Source organism: Paramormyrops kingsleyae, chromosome 25, assembly GCF_048594095.1.
Source record: "Paramormyrops kingsleyae isolate MSU_618 chromosome 25, PKINGS_0.4, whole genome shotgun sequence".
Taxonomy (NCBI): Eukaryota; Metazoa; Chordata; class Actinopteri; order Osteoglossiformes; family Mormyridae; genus Paramormyrops; species Paramormyrops kingsleyae.
In genome coordinates, this window is record NC_132821.1 from 24,696,101 (window position 1) to 24,707,005 (window position 10,905).

General features: G+C 44.0%; 1 protein-coding gene across 3 annotated transcripts in view; it reads left to right on the forward strand.

The window, feature by feature from the left end:
* The window catches only part of ednraa (endothelin receptor type Aa), a 28,934-nt gene extending 18,612 nt beyond the window's left edge, over positions 1 to 10,322 (forward strand). For all 3 annotated transcript variants that reach the window (XM_023799254.2, XM_023799255.2, XM_023799256.2), the window contains exons 2-8: positions 545 to 986; positions 3,720 to 3,847; positions 5,923 to 6,121; positions 7,095 to 7,247; positions 7,400 to 7,533; positions 7,706 to 7,814; positions 8,990 to 10,322. In XM_023799254.2, coding sequence (XP_023655022.2) covers positions 545 to 986; positions 3,720 to 3,847; positions 5,923 to 6,121; positions 7,095 to 7,247; positions 7,400 to 7,533; positions 7,706 to 7,814; positions 8,990 to 9,130 — 1,306 coding nt within the window. In that variant the 3' untranslated portion in view covers positions 9,131 to 10,322. The remainder of the gene's footprint in view (positions 1 to 544; positions 987 to 3,719; positions 3,848 to 5,922; positions 6,122 to 7,094; positions 7,248 to 7,399; positions 7,534 to 7,705; positions 7,815 to 8,989) is intronic.
* The last annotated feature ends 583 nt before the right edge of the window (positions 10,323 to 10,905 follow it).

Below are 10,905 nucleotides of genomic sequence, written 5' to 3' on the forward strand. Positions count from 1 at the left end.
AGGATGCAGACTGAATTCTTTTTTGTCGAAATGCTTCAGAATTTCGGAATCAGTAAAAAAAAAAAAAACCTTATACGTGAAACGTATCGGACGTTCAAAACTGGTGAATGAAACTTAAATAGGACAAGCCAATTGTCAATCAAAGGCAGAACACGTTTGCCTCTCAAACCCGCTATGTACTGGGACTAAGGGGGGAAAGCCAGTGCGGAGACGCCTGGCTCCACCATCTGTGCCCCATTACAAGTGCTTGTTAGAAGTCTAGAGAAGCCGACGGTAACGTAGTCTCACAATGCGAGAGTGAACTTTCTTTACTGTCACTCTCTTCAAATATTGGGGATTTTGAATCTACGGAAACTGTTACTTTTAGACACTTAAATTTGACTTTTCAACCTAGTCTCCTCTAGCTGTGACGGGAACTTATGTTGCTTTTGCATATTATAGAAAAATAATCACGAATCTTGCGCTGTTGATTGATGTAAGCATCCGAAAATGAGTTTATCCAGAGGAGCCTAACCGTGCCTCCCCCTGTCTGTTCTTTTCTTAGCTTCCCCGACCGGCGGAGGCCCCCATCGTGTTGCCTTTTGTGGGGTTGCGGAATGCGCTTGGAGATGACCTCCTCCACCCTGTGCGTTTTGCTGGCGGTGGTGTGCCTGGCCGCCAGCGGGACGTGTCAGATTAACGGCACCGACGGGCCCGTGCCGGGCCCCGACGCCCAAATGACCGGGCGCTTCAACAGCTCGGTGAAGATGCGCCCGCTGGCCCCACCTCCGTGCGACAGCAACACGTCCATCAAAAGCTATGCAAAGTACATCAACACCTTCTTCTCCTGTATAGTCTTCGTCGTCGGCCTGGTGGGCAACGCCACCCTGCTGCGGATTATATACCAGAACAAGTGCATGAGAAACGGGCCCAACGCGCTGATCGCCAGCCTGGCGCTGGGCGACATCATCTATATCGTAATCGACATACCAATTATCGTCTACAAGGTTGGTTTGCCGTCCTCACCAGAGGCGGGTTTGTCATTTCTGGGGTCGCACTAAAAAAATCACCCCCTTCCCCTAAAAAAGACTAAATAAATAGTGAATATAGTCAGAAGATCGTAGCCATAGCTGGCTGATAAACAAAACACGCCACATCAGCTTCTCCTATTTAATATTTAGTGTAGTTAGTGATTGTTTGTGGACTATACCCCCCTCCCAAACCTCGGGGGGCCCAAGTAAATGAGTTTGAGTGATATAATAAACACTGTCGCTGGACCTCACGCATCCAATTACGTATGGCTATGGGATTTTTGCAGCAATACTGTATAACGAATATTTAACGTTAATACCTAACTAAAATTTTCTCGGCGATACAGCTTCGATTGTCACATCCGTATGCCGGTAACACTACTTGATGGGGCACAAATAATGTAGTACTATACTATTACTTACGTATACGTATTAATTAACCATAAACTAAGTCTTAGTTACATACTGATATCATGTTAATTCATTAATGAATCGTGATGCATGTTTTCTCAAGCAGTTACTATATTTGTTACGATATGCGTTCATTCTGTAAATCTTTATGAACTACTGAAGGAACATAACACAAGTGAAATACTGATCTCATGTTTGTTTATCTTATATATTAAATCATATCTCGAGTAGCAACTATATTTGTTCATGATTGGTTTATAATTTGTACTTCAGTAGTAACTGAGTTATTACTAAGTATTTGTGCCCCATCATGTTAAGTGTTCTCCGTTTGCCTTATACCCTCCTTATGTTCCCTGCCCTTCACGGCGTCTCCTCCCCGCGTGCGGTGAGTGTTACGGGAAACGTGCGGCTGAGATTTTTGCGCGCGTCACTCTTCGGCTCGAGTCAGCAGGCTTGTTCTACTAGTACTTAAGGTATTACAGTGCACCTTCATGGGTAAACGTGTAATAAATGCAAAGTGTTTGTATTTTTTTGTGAGAGATTTAATTTAAACGTTTTAAATGTATTGCATATATTGTTGAGTTGTACTTCACCCTCGTTTAGGTTTCGATCTTTATAGAATGGAGTTTGCTGTACAGCATCAGAACAATTAAACTATAAATATAAATATAACTCAATAACAACTGGGCCTATCCCCAGACTGATAAAGCCACAAGTTCTAATTAGTCTAAACAGAATTCAACAGATAAACTGATTGCCTTGATAAAACAAATGTAATATTAGACCTATGTTTAATTATCTACAGTGAGGGAATCACTGTGCGTTGTTTTATTGGATGGACAGACGGTAAATTGGCATGTTTAGCGTCAGACAGGTTCTCCACAGACCCTTACTTCTGCCGCATGACCTCAGAGGGACTGTGGTGCATCACCGAACACCCCCCCCCCCCCCGATTTTCCTTGTGTCCCCTTCACTGCCTCGTCCCGATTTTTCTTGTACCCCTCCCAGAAGTGTTCAATTCTGATTGGTCGGTTTGGTTGAAAATATTACACTATCAAAACAATAATATACATTGCACTATAAAAATGCTTTTTCCGGAAATGAGAAAGTATAAAATAAAGAAGTCTTTTCAAAAACAGTATCTCTAACACCCCCCATACCCCCACCCCACCACCCCCCCCACACCAATCCAGGCAGGCCAGCGTAGCACCAGGACTGTTGATGTATATCAATTTTTGTTGCCCCACACCCAGTGTTGCTCCTGATTAGCCTCTACCCCCACCCACCCCCCTCGCCACCCTAAAGCTTTGGCCCACTTGGGCGGGCCCGTTTCACTTCTTGAGTGCCAGTCCCTGTTCTGGGAAAAGCCAGTGGCTGAAGTCCAGCTGGATCCTGAAGCAGACTCAGGAAGGAATGGGTGCCCCTTGACCGGCTCGAGGTCATTTGTAACTCAGCAGAGGACGTCTCACCGTAAGAGGCCCTGTGTATCCGTCCAGGCTGTCTCCTGTAGCCTGTTGACTCACACCATGACAGCAACGTAAACCTCTTAGCCATAGCAGATACTTGTGAGCCACATTTGGAAACAGCCATGTACATTAGTCAGGGAAGGTCCTTAGGACGACAGATAAGGGCTAAACTGTGCTCATAATCAGTGTCCCAGAACAGGCCGTACTGGGGAGACACTACCCAGAACTCAGAAATGTTACAGGGTTCAAGCAAAGCAAACATTCGTACCTCATTGATTTATTAATCTATACAGGCTGCGCTCCACTTGCCTAAAACCAACTTAAGTAAATCCGGACTTACGAACAAAATAGCTGAGATTGTACAGAATGGCTAACACAAAAAGGCAATGTACGCCTATATGTAAATTTAAACTTTTCATTTATTTAATATGTGCCATTTAGTACGTTCTAGAATATTCAGTACGTTCTAATACATTTTTAGTAAATTTTTTGGATTATGTGTTCTTTGCTAAATGGTGTCTTGAATGGTATGGTAAGGTAAATCTGACTTCGACATACAAAATTCGACATACATAAGCGTTAGCGGAATGGATTGCTTACGTCAGTCGAGAGCTACCTGTACATCATTTCTACTTATTCACTCTCTACCAGACCAGCAAGTAACATAGAGATCCGATATGAGTTTATAACCCAAATGGGGAATGTTCATGTCCCAGGAGGGGCTGCTGTTGTACCTTAGAACCATCTGAATTGCAGTGTCCGCACGTCACACGGGCTGGTGCACTTGGTTCTCCGTAGCGTGCTTGGGCCTCAGTCTTGTTTTCTCTCCCAGCTACTGGCCATGAGGTTTCCGTTCAACGACAAGCCGTTCGGCCTCTTCCTGTGCAAGATGGTGCCGTTCATCCAGAAGGCATCTGTGGGAATCACCGTCCTCAACCTCTGTGCCCTGAGTGTGGACAGGTACCACAGCTCCGCCAGACGTGCCTCCCGGTCACGGTGCAATTCTCGCTTCATGTGGTGGGAGGTGGCCTGAGCGGTTTGAAATAGTCTTTGTATAAGGATTTTAATGTAAGCACTTAAGTGTTTACTCTCCTTCCGTGGACCTAAAACTTAAAGTAATATTGTTTGTTTAAAATTCAAATTGAATCATTGATGAAAAAAACTGTTTTAATGCTGCCTTTGGTATATTTATGTTAATGTTTATGTTCAAAATACACTCACCTAAAGGATTATTAGGAACACCTGTTCAGTTTCTCATTAATGCAATTATCTAATCAACCAATCACATGGCAGTTGCTTCAATGCATTTAGGGGTGTGGTCCTGGTCAAGACAATCTCCTGAACTCCAAACTGAATGTCAGAATGGGAAAGAAAGGTGATTTAAGCAATTTTGAGCGTGGCATGGTTGTTGGTGCCAGACGGGCCGGTCTGAGTATTTCACAATCTGCTCAGTTACTGGGATTTTCACGCACAACCATTTCTAGGGTTTACAAAGAATGGTGTGCAAAGGGAAAAACATCCAGTATGCGGCAGTCCTGTGGGCGAAAATGCCTTGTTGATGCTAGAGGTCAGAGGAGAATGGGCCGACTGATTCAAGCTGATAGAAGAGCAACTTTGACTGAAATAACCACTCGTTACAACCGAGGTATGCAGCAAAGCATTTGTGAAGCCACAACACGCACAACCTTGAAGCGGATGGGCTACAACAGCAGAAGACCCCACCGGGTACCACTCATCTCCACTACAAATAGGAAAAAGAGGCTACAATTTGCACGAGCTCACCAAAATTGGACAGTTGAAGACTGGAAAAATGTTGCCTGGTCTGATGAGTCTCGATTTCTGTTGAGACATTTAAATGGTAGAGTCAGAATTTGGCGTAAACAGAATGAGAACATGGATCCATCATGCCTTGTTACCACTGTGCAGGCTGGTGGTGGTGGTGTAATGGTGTGGGGGATGTTTTCTTGGCACACTTTAGGCCCCTTAGTGCCAATTGGGCATCGTTTAAATGCCACGGCCTACCTGAGCATTGTTTCTGACCATGTCCATCCCTTTATGACCACCATGTACCCATCCTCTGATGGCTACTTCCAGCAGGATAATGCACCATGTCACAAAGCTCGAATCATTTCAAATTGGTTTCTTGAACATGACAATGAGTTCACTGTACTAAAATGGCCCCCACAGTCACCAGATCTCAACCCAATAGAGAATCTTTGGGATGTGGTGGAACAGGAGCTTCGTGCCCTGGATGTGCATCCCACAAATCTCCATCAACTGCAAGATGCTATCCTATCAATATGGGCCAACATTTCTAAAGAATGCTTTCAGCACCTTGTTGAATCAATGCCACGTAGAATTAAGGCAGTTCTGAAGGCGAAAGGGGGTCAAACACCGTATTAGTATGGTGTTCCTAATAATCCTTTAGGTGAGTGTATATTTATATCCTTTTAGTGAGGCAATACAACTGCCAGTCGTAACTAAACAGGCTTAGAGCGCATCGACAGGGACAGTGCTGTGAACTTTGCTGGGATTGGGCCGTTTTCAGCGTTTTTTGGTTTTGACATAAATGTTCACGTGATTAAAAGCAAAGTGTGACAATTCTGGAATTAGACAGATCAATTGTAATTCTTGCTCTTGTTCTCTCATCATGTACTTTTTAACTAATTTTAGTTTAAAATGTAGTATATTATTATTGTATACGATAAATAAGGAACAATATATAAATACAAATATATAAGTACAAATTATATTATACATCACAATTACATCTGTTAAAGAAATGTTTTTTAAAAATTCTGTTCAGATTTAGTGAAAAATTAATCTGTCGTATTACGTTTTCTTTGGGTATAGAAGCATAAAGACAACAGAATGTGGATAATGGCCACCCTACGTAGGACGCAACCTGGCTTGACTTCTGAAACTAAAGGTCTTCGCTCTACTTGCGCGATGACAAAGGGAATGAACCTCAAAAAGCTGATATGGAAATGTAGGGGGCGTGTCCTAAGGGGTCCCTGCGTTTCCATTGGTCACAGATACAGAGCCGTGGCTTCCTGGAGTCGCGTGCAAGGAGTCGGCATCCCCGTGGTGACGGCCATCAAAATCATCTCCATCTGGGTCCTCTCCATCATCCTAGCCGTGCCCGAGGCTCTCAGCTTCACCATCGTCGGCTTCAGCCACAGAAACGTCAGCTACAGAACCTGTATGATGCAACCAAAGTCCCCGTTCATGAAGGTACGCTGGTTTCAACGGTACATCAGCTAATTCTGTCTAGGTTTTGGGAACCCACGATGCCAGGAATCTAGTCCCTTAACCATTGCACTGCTCCGGCAGTATATTTTAGCTTGTAATTTTATTTAAATATTTTATTCTAGTATGCAATATTTAAAGGCATGTTATGTGTATCTATAACATAAAGGTAGTGGTTTTACACTCCATTAATATTGCATCAGTTCTGATCCATTAACACTGGCCTTTTGCACAGATAGGCTCTGTTTCAAATAGAACATGACATACCACTTCAGTTCTGCTTAAGTGTAGAGTATATTAGGCAGGATTTATCTGGGCTGGTCCTCCCAGTGCACTGGTGACAAAGATTCTGGGTCTCCCACAATGCACTGCTGTGAAGTAAGCCTTTGTGGGGAGGGGGGGGGGGGATGCACCTCGCCCTCCTGCTTCCTGTTGTATTAATCCCACATCACGGGTGGCTGAAAAATGGTCCGTCCAGCTCTAGAAATAGCGGCGCTTTGGAAAACGGGAAGGGGTGGTGTTGGGGAGATGGGGGGGGGGGGGGGGGGGACTTCTGAATGAATTATTAGGAAGGGCCGGTTTTGTGTGGGGGCAGGTGTGGAGGAAATGTCACAGCATGTTGTTACCAGCCTGATGCGGAAAGCATCACGCCCGCCAGCGCTCTGCAATAACAGATGAAATTTTCCCTGGGCCAGCTGTGCAATAGCACATCTCTGCGACTTTTGTACTTCCTGTCATCTCTTAAACATGTTTTGATGTGTGCTAGCGAAATAGACGTCCTCTCTGTAAATGTACCATTTTACGGAAATCTGTTAATCGGGAACGGAAATTGTTACGGATTTCACGGCTTCCCGTGCAAATCACAGTTTAAGAAAAAAAAATCACGTTAGACGGTTAGAATTGACACAACAGCATTTGGGTCCTCTCTCAGTTATCACCTGTAACGCTGTGTCTCTAGTTTTATACAGATGCCAAGGATTGGTGGTATTTTGGCTTCTACTTCTGCATGCCCCTCGCCTGCACGGCCGCCTTCTACACTCTCATGACTTGCAAGATGCTCCACCACAGGAATGGAACCCTGCGGATAGCTCTGAGCGAGCACCTCAAGCAGGTGAGATACCATACCTCCATGAGAAGACCCAGACCACCTTCGCTCTCCTTGATGTAGCTTCTGGACCACCTCTTCTCCCATAAATGTGTTTTGTTTTTGTTGTTTTTTGGACCCCGTGAACACCATTTAATCCCGACGTTGTTGTCTTTCAGCGGAGGGAGGTGGCCAAGGCTGTCTTCTGCTTAGTTGTCATCTTTGCCCTCTGCTGGTTCCCCCTTCATCTCAGCAGGTTGCTGAAAAAAATGGTCTACATTCCAGGAGACAAACATCGGTGTGACCTTCTTAAGTACGTAGTCCATTCTTCAAACGGTCGCCGATCACATGGGTCATTTTCTGTCCCTCATAATGTGAAATATGAATATAGGGTCTGCATGTACATTAATGTGAGCAGGTAGATCGTTAGTCATTATTAATGATGGTTGTAGATGTTCCCTCAGCTTATTTCACCTCTGCTTTAGCTTCCTGTTAATCTTGGACTACTTCGGCATCAACCTGGCCACCGTGAACTCCTGTATAAATCCCATCATCTTGTATTTCGTCAGCAAGAAATTCAAGAACTGCTTCAAGGTTAGACCTCCCCTTTAACTCTGCCGAACACAAACACCACTTTCCCCTTTAATCATCTGGGACAAAAAAAAAACCAGCAAAGAAAGAAAATCCAAATACCCTTCCCCCCCTCATGCCCCCCTCCCAGCCAGAGCCCGATGGCTCGGAAGATTGAGGCTGGTACTGATGACATTTCTGCAGGAAAACGTAAGCCGGCGCTGTGATTTACGAGCTGGCTTTTCGGAATGGGTCATGGCCTGCATGTTCCAACGGAGGACCCGCGTGGGAGGAGAAGGGGGCCTCTTTCGGGGTGGAAAGGGGGGCAGTCTGCCAAGCTTTCACAGCGCTGTCAAAAAGAGCTGTTCCCTGCTACCATCGACATGGCACTCGCAGTGATTAAAAAAAAAAAGACATACTTTTAAAAATTACTGACTCATCTGCGGATGACTGAATATCATTTGCAGACTTCATATACATATTTACTACAGTCTACACCCATTTGATTCATATGGAGCAACTGTGATTTAAAAAAAAAAAAAATAGGTTTACATTTGCAAGCTTGCAGCAAATGCGTTCGAGGTGTTGGACGTAACAAGGAAGTTACGAATGAAAATAGCAGTTATTACAGTAATTACTCCAACATTAATGGCTGAGCTTTGGTGTCTATCATTCATTTTGAATTGTATATTTATTGCTAATTTTTTCCCCCTTTTTTGCCTGTAAAACATTTGAAATCCTGTGGATTGAAGTAGCAGTGGTATATTTAGTCAGTATGGCTCGGTAAGGGTCATTGATTGAGGCTGGATTGCCTTTTTAATCGTTATTGTTCCGTCTGTTTGAGGTGAACTCCTCCAGTCACATAAGTCATCTTCTGCTGTTTATAGTAGTGGTTTATATTTTCGCTGGAGTCGCTCTGATGGATTGGGAAAGACACTGATGCTTGGGGTTAAACACATAACACCCCCAGTGGAGAACGGGATGTGGATTGCGGACATGTTGTTCACCCTGCCGGAAAAAAACTATGGCTTTAGTCCAATTTATACAGTAAATAGATATTGCGGAAAATGCATTAATGAGGTCGATAACTGGATCTGATTGCCATTTATAGTAGGACGAGGCTAAAGTTGTGTCGAGTGTTAGGACTCCAGGTTCCTTGCCTGTTTGCTTTAACGTCCATCTTCCTCTGTCTCTGGCAGTCCTGCCTATGCTGCTGGTGTCACTCCCCAACCCTGGCCAACAGCACAGGACCTCTGAATGGGACAAGCATCCAGTATAAGAACCAGGAGCCCAACAACCACAATACGGACCGGAGTCTGCGCAAGGACAGCGACAATTGAGCTACTGGCTGCCCCCCCCCCCCCCCCACCAAAATCCCTGCCTTGCCCCCCTGTGAAGCGTATCTCACCAGGCTCTGTGTGCAAGTAGCCGGCACTGAACTTCACATTAAAGGATGCCGGCCCTTTAAATGGCAGACTCTCTCAGGTCCTAACGTACCGACACCCGAAGGCGGGTTTGGTGTGCGCCGTACCCCTGGACGCTTCACCCCACAATGCCCCCCAAAGCTCACTGGAAGTGCTACTTTCATTTTCGTCGGGTGGGTGAGTCTGGGACACGATGCAACAGAGCGCCACCTGCAGGATTGGCGTTGCATATGCAGGGATGACCGGAGAACGGCCCAGGCGAGGCACGGCGAGGTCACATCTGAGCCTTGTGCCCCCCCCCATCCCCCCACAGTGGGGGAGGAGACTCATGGGGGTCCCACAGAGCAGCCTGAGGGTGGGGTTTGCACTCATCTCATAAGCTGCCAGCAGTATGAAGAGAACAATCTTAAGTACTTACCTGTAAGTACCGTTAAATAAATGTATGCATCACTTATGGAGGCTTTCTTATCCATGGATGGCCAATAACATGTAGATCTCATGTATTTTACCATATTATTCTTTGGATTATAGCCTTGTATTTAAAGCTCTTTATATGAATATTGTAATATGTTGTTTCCGAACACCTTGTATTAACATTTAAATAAGTAAAGTGTTTTTGTCTTTTTTTATTTAAACGAGAAGGTGGCAGTTTTACCTTGATAACCTTGTTGAGCCAAATCTACGGATATATACTTTATAATGTTTACAGATGCGCGATAACGGCATAGTTACTCGGGCCGGTAAATAAACATATTGGATGCCATATTCTGTTTAACGAAAGACTATATGACATGTAATGTATTAACCCCACATACAGGAAAGAGCAAGTCAAAGAAGCATACGTTTAATAAGATGTAGGGAGGAAGAGATCAATATTATGAATGTGAAGCTTATTTACTTCCCACTGTGAATGTGTACTAAAAAGTGAACATGTGTATATATTTTAACTATTAGTGTAGTACTTTGTTTCCTGGTTTTTTAATGTGCTACGGATTGTGAGTCCTTAACTAATTGTGCTGCTGAGTAACTAATATTGCGGAATGATGTTGTTCTGATAGCCACAGCCGTCACCTGCTGCAGAAAGGAAGTAAACAGCCCCATATCCGCACCTGACATGTGTATTTCATTGCTGCAGGAACTCTGTGCATGTGTGTCTCTGCTGAATATCATTACGCCCCACCCAATCTGAGTTCCCACAACTTTAAGACCGTTCCACTTCTTCTCAGACTTTTTCGGCTTGCAGTTTGGGCTTAAATGTAAACATTTATCCTTTCGAAACGGTTGGAATTATCTTGACCTAACTTAGAATTGTGCTGTGATGATTAATACACTGATTGATGATATACACAAAAACGCTTCTAATATATGTTTTGGGAATAATTATGAGTTTTTTTTTGTGTACTAAATATTTCATTGTCCAATTTCTGTATCTGGATTTTTGGACTGTAAAACATTTAATTGGGGCTAGTGTCATTTTCTATGCTGTTATCAAAGATTTATATAAAACTGGCTTGAAAGTCGCTTTCAAACAAAACAAATATCGGTTCCACACATAAATAGCAAACGATAGTGCTTAGTTCAGGTACACTTTCAGGAAATTACATCACATAATTACGTTTTAAGTTTTCGTAGAAGTGTGCAGTTGCAGTCGCCTGAATGAATTAACCCATTCAGAAATATCCGGAATGACC